Source organism: Gymnoscopelus microlampas (assembly GCF_963454915.1).
Source record: "Gymnoscopelus microlampas genome assembly, chromosome: 11".
Classification (NCBI taxonomy): domain Eukaryota; kingdom Metazoa; phylum Chordata; class Actinopteri; order Myctophiformes; family Myctophidae; genus Gymnoscopelus; species Gymnoscopelus microlampas.
The window spans coordinates 15,227,891-15,248,238 of NC_139948.1; the positions used below are offsets into that span (position 1 = coordinate 15,227,891).

The window sequence follows — 20,348 nt, forward strand, 5'->3', positions numbered from 1 at the left end:
AGTCCGGCTCCAGGGAGAGGAAGTCCATGCACACCAGCTCGAGGGGTCTCGTGGCTGTGATGTTCACGAGGGGTGCAGCCTTCTGTGGTAGGACCTTACGTCGTATGCAACGGTTACAGGTCTTGATTTTAGTTTCCACCTCTGCAGCCATTTTGGGCCAATAAAACCGTTTCCGAACAAGATCTAGGGTTCTCTCCACACCCATGTGACCCATATCATCATGTAGACTGCTTAAGACTGAGGGTCTCAGGTCTTCAGGCAACACAAGTTGGTGGTAACTTTGTGTACCCTCTTGTCGCTTTCGATACAAGACACCATCTAGGACTTCAAGCTTGTTCAACTCTCTTAACAAGAGGAAGAGTTCAGGGAGTTCTTTTCTGAGGGATGGAGATGGTTTCTCTCCCGTCTCCACTTGTTTTAGCACTTCACGGATGCCGATATCAGCTTGCTGCTTTTCCCTTAATTCAGCTGGTGTATACAGGGGAATGACTGGTAAGCCACCAAACTGATCCTCCTCTTCAAACCCTTCTGGGAGAGCATTAGGATGGTGGGCAAGTGACAAAACCAAGGTGGTGTTGGGCATTGACTCCCTGGGATCATTGTCGGTCACTTGGTGAACTAAGTGCTTCTCACAGACGCAGACAACTAAGTGCTTCTCTCGCGGCCAAAATAACTGATCTACAAGCTGACAACGCGTCGCGATGGCGACGCGTTGTGAACTTGTAGATCGGCTATTTTGGCCGCGTGACACGGTCGTACGACGGAGCATATAGCCTACTGGACTGTTAACGAAATGGGAGTCATTTTACTTTACACAGGAGGATATTTATAACCTTCTAACCATTGATCAACCGTAAATCCACCAAATTAACAACATAGTCCATTTTGCATAGCTGTTTGTTCTCCGGTGGCGGCGGTGGGTCAGGCTACTGACTGTTTGTTTTCCTACCGTGGGACAGAGTGACTTCACAGCACAGCTGTGCCATATAATGGTCTAATCAGGTGCGGACTGGACTGCACTGCGGAGTGATTTATTAATGTGATTAGGCCCGTGCTATGATGCTGGTTTGAAGCACGGCTAGAAAGCTATTTCAACCAATCAGATTGCTTGGTCGGAACTACCTGTTGTATAATATGCACACAGTTTGAAAAGACTTCGCATACTTACGAAAAGCTTTCTTAGCTTTTTGACTAGTAAACACAGCTGAAAGCAGTGGTGTGTTCTACCGTGGTACAGTTCGAAACGGCGTATATGATAGATACGTTGATACGCATCTGATACGCTGCACCCAGGAGTGGCTGGGCTGGGGGGCGCAGCAATACAAACAGCAAGAATGTGGTCTGACCGTCTGACTAGTCTAACTCTGAGGTGAAGGCTTATCATGTGCGTGGCTATTGTTCTTGGGGTGATAATTAATACGACCTGCCATTGATTGATGTACTTTATTTAGTAAGACATGAGAACATCAGTAGGCCTACATGGAAGTACAAATTCACAATACAAGGTCTACTAAACTGCCCTTGGCATTGCCCATTCACTTCATTGAACGTAGGTCACTGAATTGAGTACTTCATTAGTATTCAAATTGCGTGTCATAGCACAGCAAAATCTTGAATCTTCAATACAGTTTGTGTCTTCAATGCCAAGTTAATACTATTCTGTATTATACAGGAAGGCTCGCTGTTAACACTTTACAATAGCAGACTAACTGCTATTATATCTGATAAGCCTAACCAGCATTTATTTATAACAATCCTTGCACTTCTATGGTAATATATAGCCTATATTTTTTAAATGCATCCAAGGCTAAAAAATTATTAATTATACACGCGTGCGTATGCACGGCTCCTGTACTGTTATCTTCCTGCTGGCACACAGAACATATAAATGAAACACACACATGTTAATTGTGGTGGGTGTGTTTCATTTATATGTTGGGCGTGGGCGCGCATCTTTTGGGCTTGTTTTCATAGAGGGGTTGCTTGTTTCTCTCACAAAACCTGGCAACGCTGCATTCAGTCTTTCATTTCTCCCAAGTACGTGCACGCCTCTCCACCGCTATTTACCCTCCCCGGACTCTCTCTTTCCCAGGTGTTTCGCCCAGGTGTGCGTTGTTTTTAGGTTAGGTTAAGACAGTGGTTCCCAAACAGTGGTTCGGGACCCATTTGTGGGCTGAGGACCCATTTTATGTGTGTCACCACTCACCACTCGCAAATGAATATCCCTTTTTTTGTTTTTTTAAATATTTTTTTCTTCACATTTATTCATTAAAAAAAACTTTAGAAGTGGTGAAAATAGCACAAAAGCACATTTTCTGTGAGGTTTATAGGCATATAACCACGCCCACCTGGGCGAAACACCAACGAAAGAGGGAGTCCCATACCCTCCCCTCATGCGTCCTGTCAGACAGTAGTCAACCTTCCCTTTGCTTGCCAGTGCCACCACACTCTCTCTCTCACTCACACACACACACACACACACACACGCACGCACGCACGCACGCACGACGCACACACTGACATACACATACACACACACACACACACACACACACACACACACACACACACACACACACTGTACAGTGCACACATGTCATCACGATGAGACAGGAGGACGACACATTTTGACAGCAGTGCTCAGAAGATGGTGGCAGCGGAGCGCGGGGTGGCAGCGCTTCATCATGCCAGTGTGTGTCGACGGTACCAACGGAGATGATGATGGCAAACACTGGAGACGATCAGTGGCATACATGGGACTATTATTCTGTATCCTAATCCTGTCAGTGAATCCGTCAGGAATAACACTATTCGGAATCGTCCTGGTGGCTGGTGTTCGTCATTCATAGGATGCAATTGAATCAAAGTCGCTGAATCAAAGGCGTCACTTTTGGAGTGTGGACTTTGTGTCCAGAGGGGAGCTTTTAATTAGCTTTCAATTGACTGAGAGGAATTAAAGGATACTGATGTGATCAAACAACTTTCCACACGGGGACAAAGCAAAGGATTCAAAGAGACTTCATCATTCATCTCGAACAGGAATTGTTCTGCCTGCTTGTTCGGAGATGAAATATGCACATCATTTTTTTTAAATTATTTTTTAAAAATCTTTTCAAATACATTTAGTAGACTATACCAATGTCAGGGCATGATTAAAGGGAATAACCCGAACAAGCATGTTGAAGATGAACTCCTCTAAAATTCGACGTAGATTTACATTTTCAAAGCAATATCATTAACATGCCGGTTGGCGGATCAGTGTGTTCACACGCACTCGTGAACTGATTTTGTGCGGCTGTATGGCATAATTCGTGCGCGCGCGTGGCTCATGCTTTGGCGTCCTTTAAAACAGGCTATGGACGTGATGCGTGCGTGTCCCCCGCATTTGGAGTCACCGCGGTGGAGATTCATTCCGGGGTAGGGAGGCAGGAAAAGACCGGGCTCCATCATCTGTGGGAGCGTGTACGATGAGGCCTGTAGCAACGAGCAGAGACAGAGGGACAGAACGGGCTGCACGCTGACAGCTCTCTGCGTCCATCGCTCTCACGTTGTTCCAGTTCATTAGCGCCTTAATGATTAACACACTTGCCGCCTTGACGCCCTGGCTGCCAAGCATTAGGTCCTTATATACTTTGGCGATACAAAATGACATTGGCTGATTCTTTTTACTTCTTTTTTTTTGTGAAGACATAAAATATGAAGTTATACCGTTCCGAAGTTCCGCCAGTAAACAAAGTGCGCCCATGTGTAGTTCAGGAGGCATCGCATCTGTGTATTTACTCTACTGTAGGCTAGAGTAGATGTCAGTTTTAGGGGACTCGGCAGCACAACTCGCCTTCCTTGCTAAACCACATCAGCAACGTATCTCGATGGCCAATCATTAGTTAACATTTTAAAGATATTTGGAAGCTGATTTGAAAATGTGAACTTTCAGAAACATTTATTTCATTTTAATTTTCTCTACTTTTTATTTACAGCCAGTAGGCCCATTACAGCCTAATTGTGTGACTTGTCCAAGAGTCAATCAGAGAATGAAGGGTAGTCAGGACTTGAGCGACAGCAGACCAGTAATGGCTTGCTGCTATATACTACAAGGCTAATTAAGCAGAATTTTCCCTGAAGGCATTGTTATTTTATTTGATCTAGCTTTTGTTTTCTTTTGCTTTCTTCTTCTATTCAACTTCACTAATTCGCAGGCCTGCTATACTGTGGATTCATAAAGTTGCCTTTCTTATCTGCCTGCTTTGCCTCTAAAATCGTTGTTCACTCTATTTGCATAAGCATCTTAATCTCCGATAGCAAGATGGCATCTCCCCAACATCAGCAGCTGCTGCCTCACAACACAGAGGCAAGCTGTGACTCCAGTGGAGATGGGAATGTCTCCGTGAAAATCAGTGGTGGTGCGAATAAACACAAGCACGGAACCGGGGCGTTGGGTTCAATCGGTGGGGGATTCATGGGGGTGTCCAAACACTGCAAATATAGCATCTCCTCCAGCTGTAGCTCTGGAGAGTCCAGCGTGAGGAGGCCAGTGGGAAAGAGCCTGCGCTCCCAGAGGAAAATGCCTCAGCTCTTTGAGAGATCGGCCGGCCATTTCTGGGACCCCAAATTTGACTCGTCCATCCTAGAGGAGGCGTGCCGGGAGAGGTGTTTCCCCCAGACCCAGAGGAGGTTTCGCTACGTCCTGTTCTACCTGGCGGTGGCAGGCCTCCTCTGGGGCTTGTACTTTGCCATCAACCCCTCCCGTTGTGACAAGACAGCTTTCCTCCTTCCCACCGCTTCCTTTCTCCTCTTCTGCCTCCTCCTCTTCCTCCTGACTTTCACAAAGCTCTACTCCCGCTGCTACAACCAGGCCTCGCTGCTGCTTATCCTGGTGACCTTCACCCTGACCCTGGCCCCCCAGATGCAGACATCAGGGTTTAGGGATTCTGAGGCTTCCTCCCCTGAGTTTGATGTGGATGACTCCAGTGGGGCAGGCCTCGTGGCCAACCTGTCTTACGACAGAATTGTGTCTGATAGGCCGTGGGCCCCGTGCCTTTCTCCTGTAGGGACGTTCTCACTCAGCATGGAGGTTCTCCTGTTACTATACAGCGTTCTCCACCTTCGTCTGTATGCCTCCGTCTTGCTAGGCCTCCTCTACTCTGTCCTCTTCGAGGGTCTGGGCTGGCTGCACCTGACGCAGGTGGGTGCAGGGTGGAGTTTGCCATCTCCATCAGACTGGAACACACTGAGTTGGCTTGGGCCGGCCAAAGCCCTGCTTCACCTCTGCGCCCATGCAATCGGCATTCATATGTTCATCATGTCCGAAGTGCGGTTACGAAGCACCTTCCTCAAGGTGGGACAAGCCATTATGCATGGCAAAGACCTGGAGGTGGAGAAAGCCCTGAAGGAGCGGATGATCCACTCAGTCATGCCCAGGCTCGTGGCCGACGAACTGATGAAGCAGAGCGACGAGGAGCTGGGTGTCAGCACTGGTAAACGATACTCCAGTGGCGGTGCCGCAGCTGCCTTTTCCAGCCCCAAGAGCAACAAACGCAAGAAGACCTCCATTCCTCGAGGCCAGATCATTTTCAGGCCCTTCAACATGAAACGCATGGAGCCAGTCAGCATACTCTTTGCAGACATCGTGGGCTTTACCAAAATGTCGGCCAATAAGTCTGCCCACGCCCTAGTGTCGCTTCTCAATGACCTGTTTGGACGTTTTGACCGGCTTTGTGAACTAACTTGCTGCGAGAAGATCAGTACTCTAGGAGACTGTTACTACTGTGTGGCTGGCTGCCCTGAGCCTAGACCAGACCACGCCTACTGCTGTGTGGAGATGGGCCTGGGCATGATCCAGGCTATTGAACAGTTCTGCCAAGAGAAGAGAGAGATGGTCAACATGCGGGTAGGGGTCCACACGGGCACCGTGCTGTGCGGCATCCTCGGCATGAAACGCTTCAAGTTTGATGTCTGGTCCAACGACGTCAACCTGGCCAACCTGATGGAGCAGCTTGGCATGGTTGGGAAGGTCCACCTTTCCGAGGCCACCGCTAACTTCCTGGATGACCGTTATCAGCGGGAAGATGGCCGTGTCACTGACAGAGTGGGACAAAGCGTGGTGTCTGACCAGCTCAAAGGTATGTGATCTATAACAGTGGTTTTCATCCTCTTTTTTGTTTTTGCTATTTTTTTCAAGATTTTTCAAAAATAGCAGATCTACAAGCTCATAGCGCGGCACTCGGTGCCGCGCTATGAGCTTGTATATCTGCTGTTTTTGAATAGCCAAAGCTAAGTGGTTAAAACGATTGTGACGCTATGTTAACTCACTTCACTGGGGACCACCTGGTACCCCCCAAAGGACCACTGGTTGAGAACCACTGATCTATAAAGCATAGTAGAGGCGGGCCTCTGTTGAGCCGGGTGTCACCTGGCAATAATACATTCATGATCAAGGCAGTTCCTTCAAAGTGGCTTTAGAGATGTGCTTTATCAGGACGCTCATTCTCCCATAATTCCCATAAGACCACACAGTCTGTGACATTGATATATGTCCTAGTAAAGTGGTTCCCAAAGGGTGTGCAGTGAGACAAGTCCAGGTGTGCCTTGGGATTTTGTGAAACCACACATTATTATTATTATGTGTACAACTATACAAACATCTCTGGATTATTTTTTTCATTTTACTGTATAAATACGTTACCCAATACAGAGGCAAATTCATTACACTAAAAAATATATTTTAATCACTTTCAATCTGGCATCCCTATTTTGGGCATATCATTATAGGCAATGGTCGTTGCCCATTGGTAAGCCTTTGGCACAAAACGTTTGAAAACCACTGTCCAAGTTTATGTGCTGTAATGCAGTTCTACACGCAACGTGTAGTCGTCCTATAAATGCAGTGGAGTCAAAAGTAGTCTTTTGTAAATGTACTTTGTTACTGTCCACCACTGGAATCAGGTGAAGGTTGGCACCATGGTTTTAGTCTCATATATTTGAACCAGGTGAGATGGAGCTGCCAATTAGTCAAGTGCAGAGGTGCCCTCTGTGCTGTTGGTGTTATGTGACTGAAGTGCAGACAGTCGCCACCTCACCCACCTCTCCCTCGCACCATCTCTGCCAGCCCTCTGTTCCCCTCATTCAATTACATCCTCATCGAGGACCCGCTCCCCTGCCCCCGCTCTGAACCCCAGGGATTGCCTTGTTGCTTTACACAGCTGCCATTTTCTAATGGACATCTGCCAGCTGCTGTTATCTTCCCCTCGCTTTGTCTTCCCTCTAAACTGCTTGACTGCATCTTTTATGTGATACGTTTATGCAAATTGGCCCCTATGAAACCAAACGCGGGCTTAATGGTTCTTTCTGTCACTTAGGGCCATCTGATCCATTATGGCCAAGCAATAGAAGAAACATATGACTCCGTGCTGTGGGGAAGGATGAATTATAAACAAGTGGTATTGCACATGCGATGCAGGCTTATTTTTATATCAACAGATTCTGACCTGCTTTACAGAGGCCACACACTGGTGTTGTGTTATGAACAAATATCATTCTTATATTAAAACAAATGAATTCAACATTAGAGGGAGTAAAAGGTGTTTTCCCAACAAGCATAGTGTCGCTGTTGGGTGGTAACCAAAACGGTTACTTTTCAGAAAATGGAAAAAAATAACCTGTTCCAGTGGATCCAACTTAGTTATTATTTAGTCATAAGCTCTTGTTAATTTATACTGTAAACCAGACAGATTTAGACACTTTCACTAGAAAATAGAAAAAATACAAAAATGAAGATCTTCAAGCTCACAATGTAGTATGATGAAGTAGGCCATTCATTCACGAAAGAAACATACGTTGAAATATGGAGACATGAGGTTTCTGCCCGACAGCAACGATAGTATGTACAGCCTCACAGGTACATGCTGGCATTGGCAATTTGGCAGTGATGAATTGCAGGCTAGATATTATCATGGCATCTTAACAGGTGCAGCGAGGCCTCCACAGGTAGATATATTGGGCTATATAATATTATTTTGTCAGAGAGACAGCTTCCCCATACACACACACTGGGGGGGTTCCACTTTTATGGGCCTGTTGGCTCAGTTATGCCATCTTTATAGCAGGGAAATAGTGTCATCGAGCGGTCTCCAGACGCCTGTCCTAGAGTGCTGTCTGACAGTGTGCTGTATTCTTTGTAGTCTCTGTCTTACTTGTCCTACTCCCTCTCTGTCTGTCTGACCCCTCTCTCCTGTGTGTCTCTCTCTAGTGTCTGTCTTTGGGTCTCTGTGTCTGAACCCTCTCTCCCGTGTGTCTCTCTAGTGTTTCTCTCTGGTTCTCTGGGTCTGAACCCAGTCTCTCCTGTGTGTCTCTCTAGTGTCTCTGGTTATCTCTTTCTGAACCCTTTGTCTTGTGTGTCTCTGGTTCTCTCGGTCTGAGCTCCCCTCCTATATGTCTCTGGTTCTGTCTTAATCCTCCCTCCTATATTTCTCTGGCTCTCTGTCTTGCTTGCTATCCTTTATCCCAGTCCAGTGATTCTCAACCCCTTTCATCTCAAGGACCCCCAGTTTGGTATTTATTAGGATACGGACCCCCATTAGAATTTTTGGCACCCCAAACTGCACTCTGAAATCCTCCGTGTTTATTTAACTCTAGGAGTGTTCAGATGGAACCAAATGGACCTGTAAGGTCACTCTCAGAGTTGCAGATCCATAAGGGTCCATTTGGACCCCTGGTGTTCCCAGGATCCGACGTTGAGAAACAGTGACTCATCCTTTATATCTATTGTATGGCGTAAGAGCAAAGTGGGTGTGAATATGGTCAATTCTCTTGCTTCCTTTCTCTCTTATTCTCTCTATGTCGTCGAAACAGACATGCAGTAGAGTAAGCAAATTGCATGTTCTGCTTAAAGGGATAGTTCACCCCCAAAATATACTTGTTTTCTATCGATTAGTCACCCCATGGAGACTTGAATTGATATTCTTTAGTTTTTGTCGCATTCCTAAGCCAATAATTTGATGACTAGCGGAGCAGTAGGCAGCGGTTCCGGTAGGAGACACAAAAGAGACTCTTTGTGTCTCCTACCGGAACCACTGCCGGTCATCAAATTATTGGCTTTACTTAGGAATGTGACAAAAAACAAAACAATATCCATGAATTCAAGTCTCCATGGGGTGACTAATCGATAGACAAAGAAAGTTTTTTTGGGGGTGAACTATCTCTTTAACGTGGGTGTTTTAAGTCCCTGACAAGTCATTGTATATTCATCATTCTTCTGTTGACTGTGACTCATGTTACACTATGAGTGTACAGTTAACAGTGCATAACAAGACTGGCTCCAGAGGGTTTAGTATTTCAGCAATCAGCTTACCCTCTCCACGTGCCGTTAGGATGCCAGCAGTCGACGAATGAAACGGGGAAAGTTACCTTTGCTTACTAGCCAGCAAGAGTGATTTATGGGCTGGCATTCCACCTCCCCCTCAGATTCTTGTGTGCCAACTTCTGCAGTAGCTCCTCATTTTTTCCTTCAAGGATAAAATGTGCTTGTGTACTGTTAACACCCATCCGTTTCATCACCCCATCCTTTCATGGATTTATGATGTTGGATTTGCTGTACCAGTGAGAGATCTGACTGTCAGGAGAGAGTTGTGTGCTCTGGCGCTGTAAAAAAATCCCTCCAGTGTCTAGCCCAGCCTGTGTAAATCACCTGAGTGATGTTGCAGCAGTATATGGATTCTGGCAGTGGCTGACCTTATGGCTGCCCGGCTCCTGGAGTAAATCGCTTTTTTGACTCGGAACGCTAACAGCTATATCCTTGCCATCTCCGTCCTTGATGTTGTTTTGAGCAAGTTTGATGCCTCACTTTCACTTGTTTTTGGACCAGCTAACAGTTTGTTCAAGCGCTATCATCCTTTCTGTCCGAGCTTGGATTCAAGGTTTCGTTTTCAAAATCTGATCCCCACAGGGCACAAACAGTATCCTGAAGGTTTATATTCTGCTATTTATAGCTGCCTAATGTAATTATTATTAGCTATTTGCGGGGTCACTGTGATGGCAGCTCAGATGGCAGGCAGCCACAAGGGGTCAGATGAGAGTTTCAGGTGCAGGTTTCTCAGTGCTGGCTAGGGCTTTCACGACTACTAGTTGACAAATTTGACCTGAGAGTTCTAGGTAACAATGGAAATCTTATTTTGTAAAATGGCAAGTTCAAGCATTCTACATGCATCTAACACAATGTAGTAGTAGCCTATCACTGTTGAACTTAAGAGCAGTCTACTAGTCTTACACAATTTACCCTCCGCCGTCTTTTTGTCCACATCTTCAGTGAAATACTTCCATACAAACGTTAAGCAGGGGCCTTGCCTGCTGCTGTGTTCGCTGCCATGTTTGTTTCTGTATTGTACAACGGATGTTGGGTAGGCAGTGTGGTAGTGTGTGTGTGTGTGTGTGTGTGTGTGTGTGTGTGAGTGTGTGTGAGAGAGAGAGAGAGATACTGTAGTGTATATAAAAAAATAGTACCAACCAGGTTGACTTGTGGTTATACTAGTCAACTAGTTATAAAGTTGACTAGTTGGTGAAAGCCCTAGTGCTGACCCGAGGCCAGTGGCTAAGAAGAGATGTTTATTTTTTCCCATTTTCGACTTATAATATAATATTATATATATATATATATATATATATATATATATATATATATATATATATATATATATATATATATATATATATATATATATATATATATATATATATAATATATATATATATATATGTAGGCTTAACACTTATCCCATATCACGATATTACAATATCCAAAATGATTTCTCATTTAAATATCGCTATTATATTCATATGTTGCCCAGCCCTACTTAGCCAACATTGCATTTAGCCTCAAGGACAACCAACTCAGACCACAACACAACCCTGCCATGGACCATGCTGAGATCACATCATTATATTAAGCACCTCTGAACCAACTCCCCCACTAGGTTCTTTCATCCCCCACCCACCCCTTTGCGACTGGGCAGCTCTTGTGTCGTGGGTTCATCTGACTGGAAGTGGGAGTTATATTTGGCTGTTACCTGGCTGTGTCCCTTCTTAGTGCCTAATGCAGAGCGATGGCACCTGCAGAATATTAGCCCACTGGAGGAGAGCTGACAGCATGAGACTGTTTATCTGCTGATGACAGTCACTGCAGAGTGCTAGCCAAGGAAATCTTACCCTTTTCAAAAATTACTTCTTTTTTTTGGCTTTGTTTATAATTTATTGCATGGAATAGCAACAATACCAATGCACTTGCAAGTGACAATATGACAGAATAGTGCAATAAAATAAATGGCCCCTCCTGCCGCCCCAAAAAATTAATTAAATAGAATACCTCTGTAGAATAGAAGAAAAGACACCAAAGGAAAAAAAGAAAAACAAACTACAATAGCTGCATTATGCCAGTTTGGGCCATATACCGTATATTAACAAGAAGCACTGAAGTGTTATACATTTCACCAAGTATGACCAATCCAACAGTTTTCTAATCTAATCGGATCATAACTTCTACAGCTGCCGTTTTTATGGCAATAATCAGACTGTATGTAGATATCCCCTGTTTAGATGTGCTGCAATAACAATTGCTACCATAGCGTAGTGTTATTACAAAAGATAAAGCTGGATGCAAGTGCTAGATGAAGCTTGGCTTGGGATATGGGTGAGAGACATAATTGCTCAATTTCCTCCCCCAGTAATGACGGTCCAAATGTCTTTCAGTAAAGCACAAACTCAACCCACTCCATTGTAAAGGTCTGTGCACGCCAGAATGAAAACCATGAAGATAACGATCACGATAACGATATGAGCATCCACCCTGATGAACGATAGCATTCTGAGTGATGACAACACTCACGTTCAAACATGTGCCACGCCTTGGCACTGACGCCCTGTAAATTGAGATGGATTTTTTTATTGGCTGTCAGTGTGTCTATCATTCATAAAAATGCTCTGAGTGATATCATTGGTTGTTTTGGTTTGGTAAACTTCCTAAACCTCTGCATCTATAATGTCCACCGTCTGCTGTCAAATAAACCAGACAATACTGCCAAGCGGAACAGCGGAATTTGAAATGCTCGTTCATTTGGGCTCAGTCATGACCGCTATTTAATATCTCCAAACAGTAATTAATAGCCATCATTAATAACACATTTTCCCGTAGGTGAAATGCTGTCAGATTCAGTTTTAAGACTGCAAACATGATCTGACCTTTTCCAACTTTACTCCTGATCTCCACTATGCTAGTGCTGTGTCACCATCTGCTCCCCCTGTGGAGACAGAGAGAGTTCTAATTAAGCACGACCAGGTAATCTTCTTGGCTCAAGTGATTAATGTCAGTAATTCCCTGGCATAATATCTTCCGCGCCCAGCGCCGCGTTCTCCATGCCCAAACACATCATCTGCCCGCCAGTAATTTTCATCATCAAAACTGATATTGATTGCCTATAATGAGGCTGTCATGGCCGTGTAATTCATGATGGTAGAATAGAAAGATTTCTTTCTCTCTTTGTGTTTGGGTCCGCTTCAAAGCCAAGCCTGAGGGGTTGTGCGGGCAATAAAAGGACCTGAGGAAGATGATTTGTATTCTGGTCCACATTATTAATTTGTCTAGGATAATTGATTAGTTACACTGGGATTGACTGGAATGCGTATAGCAGAACTTTGCAGCCACAAATGAACGACGATGAACCGCCTGCGTTGCTTCACTTCAGCCCTGTTGTTACTTTACGGCCCCCCTATTAGTATTACTTTATTTACTTTACTTTTTTAAATTTAGAGTAGCCAATTATTTATACCACTTCTTTCTCCCAATTTAGTCATTATGCCAATTAACCCTCCCCACACATTTCTGTGTTGCCACTGCCCTTGTACCCTTTGCTAGCAGGTATCCTGCTAGCAGTGATGATCAGTGGTGGAAAAAGTACTCACAAGTACTCGCGACGCGTTGTGAGCTTGTAGATCGGCTATTTTCAAGTAGCCGATGTATAGAATGTAATAATGTAATAATGTATATTTGCAAAGTAACTAGTAACTAAAGTTTTCAAATAATTGTAGTGGAGTAAAAGTACAATATTTGCCTCTGAGATGTAGTGGAGTAGAAATAAAAGTATTGAACATTGGGAATACTCCAGTGAAGTCAAAATTCCTAAAAAATCTACAAAAGTACAGTACTTGAGTAATTGTGCTTTACTGGTGATGATGTAGTGCCTCTGTCCTATTCCTCCCCCCCCCCCCCCCCCCCCCCCCCCCCTCACTGACAGGGACCACCCCAGCCCGCAGGAGTTGCTAGCACAGCGACAAAGATCACTCTCCCCACCACCTTCCCTGCCCCAAACACGGCTCAATTGTGTTCATAATGACACTCAGCCAATCCGAATGCACCACTGACCACGGTGGATTTCAAACCCCTAGTGGTGGGGAGGTACTTTGCACTTTAACTGTACACACACACACACACACACACACAATCGCACATACCTCCACATCCTGCAGTAATTGATCAGTGGGGATGTTATGTCAGTCCGAACTTGCCTGAGGCTTGCTACAAGGTGGAAAACCTCCGCATACCCTATACATTCCATCAGTGGGTTCTTACATCAGTGGGTTCAGACACAGTATCTATAGAACTATTGACTGCACGATTACATGGATCGAGGGAAAATGATGTTATTTTATGTTCTCGAAATGCAGATGAGCTTAAAGATATATGATTTTTTTTAACTGTCTTTGACTATGTACAAGAGAAATGCATACTTTTATGTATACAGATACCTTTTCCTCAGAAGGTGGGTGGGGGTGTTCAGTGTAATTGTTGGTCCTGGAATGGGGGGGTGGGGTGTTTTCTTCTTTCTTTCTTTCTTTCTTTCTATCTTTCATTGCTTGCGTTATGTGTTTGTACATTTTATTTGTATGTGCCCTTTAATATCATGGTCGTTTATAGCCTATTTGTGTTTGTGTGGAAGTTAAAAGCCGGCAGCATCACTCTTTGACGGTTGTTAATAGCGCTACGTGTGACCTTGAGGCTGGTCTAGAGGTTGCCTCTCAAGGAGGCGGTGATGAGGGGATGAGTGATGGAGAAGTAGAGACAGAGAGAGAGAGAGAGTACCGTTGGTGCAGTTCTGCATGCCGGGCTGGCTTCAGGTCTCTTGGGCATATGAGGACAGCAGTGTTGTCTGAACACCGCTGTATTCAGACCACAGTGAAACTTGAGTCCCTGCACACTGGGCCATTTGGGAAACTGCGGGGAGAGATAGGCAGCGTGTAAAATCCTGAGTGTTCGTTTTAAGCTGCAAAGACTTTTTTAGGGAATATTATTTGAACCAATCGGTAATGGTAGAGATAATGTTAATACTGTATTACTACAGTATTACATCTGCGTTAGCTGCGACCACTTTTCTATTCAGAAATGTACAAATTTAGATGCACGTGTAATAATGGACTCTTACAGATCCATTTGGTTGTATTTGTACACTCTTCGGATGGATAAATTAACAGACGATTTTACTGTGTGGAGTGTGCATTGCTGTGTGTGTTTGCAAGCTTTGCACAGGAGATTAGTTGGCTTATTTTTCTCCTCTGAATGCACACAACTGTACACACCCCAGACAGTTAGCAAACACCGGACATAATATCTGCCTAGACTCTGCCAACACAATAAATCAGTATGCATACGGTATCAGAAGACGGCGGGGGGTCGATAGTAAAGTCGAATGCTTTGAATGGTGGCGGTGTTGAGGCGGAGGGGGTGGGGGTTGTTGGTGAGTGAGAGAGGGAAAGCGAGCGAGCAAACTGTGTTATTAAAGCTGCTGGGGCAGCTGCTGCAATCTGTTTAAAAAAATATATAACTACGGGTAAATAGATCCCTGGATTACTATTACACAGTATACTGTGGCCCGCAGCTTTCCTTTAATCTTACAACAATACAGCATGCCTGCAGTGTGACACTGTATCCTACGGCAATGCAATGTTGGTATTTGACACAGGTCTCGTTGGCAGCATCAAAGAGAGCCGAACTGCAGAGCTGCACAATCACTGGTGGGTGTCGCACTCTGCAAAGGTGAGGACATAATGGCAAGGTTACTACAGATCTACGATGATGAGCTGGACCCCGTGTAGCTGCAGTCATTTGGCCTCTTCTGCTGTGCCACAGTGTTCCTCAGTGGGAGCAGGCTACTTGTAATCACTTGGAGGGGATTGCAGTGAAAGGGTATTTTGATGACGGAGATCAGCCCCATCGAGCATTAAAAGGCCGCCACTATATAATGTGCCCTGTGTAATGAGTTTAGGGATTACGAGCAAAGGCACAGAGCAGGTTGCGGTAAACGATGGCTCTGTTTAGCCTAGCAGGCTTTCCTTTTAGTTGATACTATATTGGATTTTGTCCTATTATGTTCCCCTTCATTCTTACAAGCCGCCCTACAGACCTCTCAGTCGCCACAACAGTGATAGCTGTCCTATCATCTCCACCCTGAGAAGTCCCCCTGTCTCTATCCAGTCTGACAGAGACGGACCCCTTAGGCCAGGTTCATGCGAGAGGCTGATACCAGCACCACGGCTCTCTGTCTGGGGACGTATATCGCGTGCGCTTACTGTTGATGTGACTTACCAGCACGCATGGTGGATCTAACATGAACGTATTATCGAGAATGCCCCTGCAGCATGTGTCAGTGTGAAGCAGGGGTTTGCCGAAGAAGAGCGTTCACGCTCAGTGAGACAACAAAGTAAGAAGAAAAGTTAGTTTAGCACAGCGACATCTAGGTATTTTTTTACGCCGCTTTAACCACAAACCCTGTGTGTGTGTGTGTGTGTGTGGGGATGTGTGTGTGTGCGTGTGCGTGTAATGACATGCCCAAAGTAGGGATACCAGGTTGAAAGTGGTAAATGGAGGTGCGCCTTGTCGAATCCCATTCACAGATACCTGACAGGGAGGGTTATTGTGGGTGTACTATATACTATATACTGTATCAAGCTGCCTCACGCTACGGAAACAGTAAATAGGGTCCTGAACTATGGTGTCCTGGGTAGGATTTTCATCAGCACTCACAAAATAAGTTTCAAGTTTATTTTAATGCAGCAGCAGTAGTCACAAAAACGTGTTTTTGCCCCTTCTGGCCTTAGTCAGCGTTTTCAGAAGGGCCGAAACTAGTTGGCTTCTGTGACTGCTGCTGCATTAAATGGAGAGGTTGAAACGTATTTCATGAATGCAGATGTTCCCTTTTTCATTATGTATGTTTAAGAATCTGTTACACCGGCATTAATCCAAGTTGTGTGAATTGAGTGGGCCAATACTTACTGAATATGATTTGGACTGGGCTGAGCAGGGGGTGCATTGGGGAGAAGGGTTCTACTGGCATCTGCATGCTGTTTGGCTTTGCTGCTGACTAACCAGCTCGGTGGTCTTGTGGTTAGAATGTCTGCCCGGAGATTGGATGGTCAGGGGTTCAATCCCTGTCTTGAGTAATACCAAAGACTATGAAAATGGTACCCGCTGCCTCCCTGCTTGGCACTCAGCATGGCACTCAGCATCAAGGGTTGGATTGGGACATCCCCGCGACATCCCTGCGACATCCCTGCGACATACTAGCGTCATGTCCAGGGGTCTACTTGTACAGTACATCAAGCTGCCTCACGCTACAGAAACAGGAGATAGGCTCCTGACCTATGGGCCACATGGCTCGGAACATTTGGTTCCCAGAGCTACTTACTAACTTATACTAGCAAAATCCTTAGGGTCACCAGCAGAGCTCAAACATCACATACTGTGTTCCTATAGCAATAGATGAGGAAATTAAACAAGGCAACCTAGAGGTGTGCATAGTTGAGCCGCAGCACCCTCTCGTGGACAGATTCGAGGACAGACAGACAGAGAGACAAACAGACAACAATTAGTTAGTTACAATTAGTTACAGTAGTTTGCACTTTACTGCGGTTAAACTAATACGGTAGGTAAGGTATAATTGTATTTATAAAGCGGCTTTCAGAACAGAGTTACAAGGTGCTGTACAATGGGATAAATTGTTGCACAATTATAAAAACAGAATAGCAGTATAATTAATTAACAGAAGTTGAACACCTTACAAAATAAAGTGCTTACATAACAAATGTGTTTTTAGCAGCTTTTTAAAAGAATAAACTGACTTTGCGTTTTTGTTTATAGCACCACCAGGGGAACGCTATTGCATAGAGTGGGGGCTAGAACGCTCAATCCTGATTTATACTGTGTTTACCAAGCCGTGGCTCATGGCTCATGGCTCATAGCTCATGGTCATAGCTCCAATAGTATCTAGAGCTATGAACCATTAGCCACGCCTTGGTTCAAGCAGTATAAAGTAGACTTCAGTCGCCCTCAGTTTTTAGCCGAGATTTTGGGACAGTTAGCAGTCTCACAGTGTCCTAAATTAGATAAATAATTTGGGGCCAGCCTGTGTAGTGCTTTATATGTGATTAAAATCATTTCGTAATCGACCCTGCAGTGTAACACAGCAAGTACTGCTGTCATGTGTGACCTGCATCGTCTGGCAGCTGCATTTTGGATCAACTGAAGCCAACATACAGAAGACTGACACAGGGTGGCGAACAGTGAATTACAGTAGTCAAGAACCTATATTTTGAGATGTTAATAAGGTGTGCACGTTGGCAATGTTTCTTAGTTGAAAGAAGCAGGATGGGACCATTTAAAAAAATATATAATTCGAAGTTCATGTATTGGTCAAAGACGATTCCTTGCTTGTTGTTTTCTGCTTGAGTGACATTTGCCGCTAGTGGGCCAATACACTGGTGTATATTTGCCTCTGAGATGTAGTGGAGAAGTTAAAAGTTGAATACACTTATTGTAAGTCGCTTTGGATAAAAGCGTCTGCTAAATGACTGTAATGTAATGTAATGTAAAAGTACTGAAAATTGGAAATACTCCAGTAAAGTAAAAAATACCTCAAAATTGTACTTAAGTACAGTACTTGAGTAAATGTACTTAGTTACTTTCCACCACTGCTTCTCTGTAATCTCAAACATACGCACACTACAAGATTAAAAAGAAAATGTGTGCATCACACATTCCAGGATATTATTAAGATTATCGTGCCCAGCAGAACAATGAACCACCATGCATACATTCCTCCATCTCAGCTGTCCAACGCACTCATAGAACAGGTTGTTTTGTTCACGGTCGGCCTGTCAAAAGTCCATCGCTCCTGGTTTCCACTGGGCACGATAGCATTTCTATAATAAATATATTTATTTTTTATTCAAATGAGGTGGTCAGTCATAGAATAATTTGTATGACTGAGGCATCAAATTTAGGAATAGTTTTGATGCAAAATATTCACTGGCGATTTACATATCATATCTGTCACGTCCCTGGTGTGTAAAGACCTTTACAGTAATATGGTTAACCACTAGAACTCTTATTCAGGGCATGTCATAATAGGATAAACGAAAATAGCAGATCTACAAGCTCACAGTGCATCTTGTGTGTGTGTGTGTGTGTGTGTGTGTGTGTGTGTGTGTGTGTGTGTGTGTGTGTGTGTGTGTGTGTGTGTGTGTGTGTGTGTGTGTGGTGTGTGTGTGTGTGTGTGTGTGTGTGTGTGTGTGTGTGTTCTGGGGGGCGGGGGGGGGTTGAGTATAGACCCCTTGGGGAGCGGTGGTCAACAAAGTACGTAGGGTTAAATGTGGTTAAATAGGAGATGGGTGTAGGCTACACTGCTGTATTGTGGTGGCAATTTAATTGAGATATACATTCTAGTGTAATTAGTTCATAAATCAGAAGCAGCAGATGTAGGACCTGCAGGTGGGTGTTAGGAGGATTTGTGATACAGTAGACAGTGAACAGTATATACTGTATGGGACTACATTATTTCTGACAGCAAAGGCCGTTGGCAGATAAATGTGCACCTCTAATATGAAATATAGCCATAATGAAGGGGCCAAGCAGAGAAGGAATGGAGGCATGGGGGTTTGAGGAATTGGATAGCAGATGTTGATGTGTCTGTCTCATAGCCAAGAGCTCATACTATGACATTTTTTTTGCTCTACAGTAGACACTTTGGATGCGGTGCTATGACAAATGATTGTTATAATGTGGTACAGCAGATCTGTGTCACCTTGTGATGACAGGTGTTATGAGTTCAGACTAAATCGCCCAATAATGTTAAGAGGCCACGCGTGGAAGAGCTTATCACAGCCAAACGGGTTGTTGTAGGAATTAATTTAAGGGATAACCTTTGATCAGGAGACTCAAGAGATTGTGTGAGAAAATTCTGATTTAGGAAAATTATTATAAAAATATAAATGGTGGAAATCTCCACCAGTGGCAAGGTTGTCCCAGTTTTATGACGAAAGGGGTCAGATATATATACGAGATATATACGTATAAGTGTTGAAAGTTTGATTTGTTGGTGCCGCTAGAGGGAAGGTCGTGGGGCAACCAAATGTGTTGTGTGAGTAAGGTACACTGTCTTTTATCACTGTGCCAAGTTTAATGAAATGCGACCAATCTATTCTATTGGCTGCCTGCCACAGACACCCATGGGAATAATAAAGAAGATGAAGAAAACTAACAATTCTATAAGGGGTCTCCGCCCCGTTGCTTGGCCCCTATAATTACATTCTTGAAAAGGAACAATATCCAAATGAGGTTTCTTGGTAAAAGTTGTTTCACTCCACATGCCTGTCAAGGGGACAAAATATATTATTTGCTCATAATGCAGATGGTCTCACATCATCTTGATATGCGGTAGCATAATGTCAGACATTGAAATTGAATCCGCTTGCTGCTCTAAACTTCTAGTGTGCCGCAAGGCAACCTGTTATCAAACACCATCAGCCTTTTCACAGAATGCAAATGTACCGAGATACTCTGCCACCGTATAGTCCAGTGAACACAATCTCACGTTGCGCTGATTGAGAGAGCATAAAAAATGGATACATGGAGAGGAGGAAAAAAAGAGCTAGAGAAGAAAGAAGGGGAAGCAGAGCGAGAGAGAGAGGGAGAGAGAGAGAGAGAGAGAGATAAAGGAAATGGGTGTGAAGATCAGGAGAGATATCGATATAGAGCGTTGTGGAAAAGATAGATGGGGGTCGATCTTGAGATTGTTCTTGCGGCTGAGCCTCTGTGCCGTTCCAGCTGGCAAAGTGTCAATGTGCCACCCTCAGCAGAACACATGGGAAAGGACACTTCCCCATCTGCAGGGACACACACACACGAACGAACGCACACACACACACACACACACACAGACACACACATACGGCACCCTGGACCCGCTGAGACCAATTGCCATGGTAACAGGCTCTGAAGGAGAGAAGGCGGGAGGCTGGTGGCGAGGGGTCATCTT

The 20,348-nt window shown here is 44.5% G+C and overlaps 1 protein-coding gene across 1 annotated transcript in view; it reads left to right on the forward strand.

Moving 5' to 3' along the window:
• Positions 1 to 4,152: 4,152 nt before the first annotated feature.
• LOC311055775 (adenylate cyclase 9) overlaps positions 4,153 to 20,348 on the forward strand; it is a 64,503-nt gene continuing 48,307 nt past the window's right edge. The window contains exon 1 of the mRNA XM_084072041.1: positions 4,153 to 6,119. Within this exon, the coding sequence (XP_083928167.1) occupies positions 4,304 to 6,119 (1,816 nt within the window). The 5' untranslated portion in view covers positions 4,153 to 4,303. The remainder of the gene's footprint in view (positions 6,120 to 20,348) is intronic.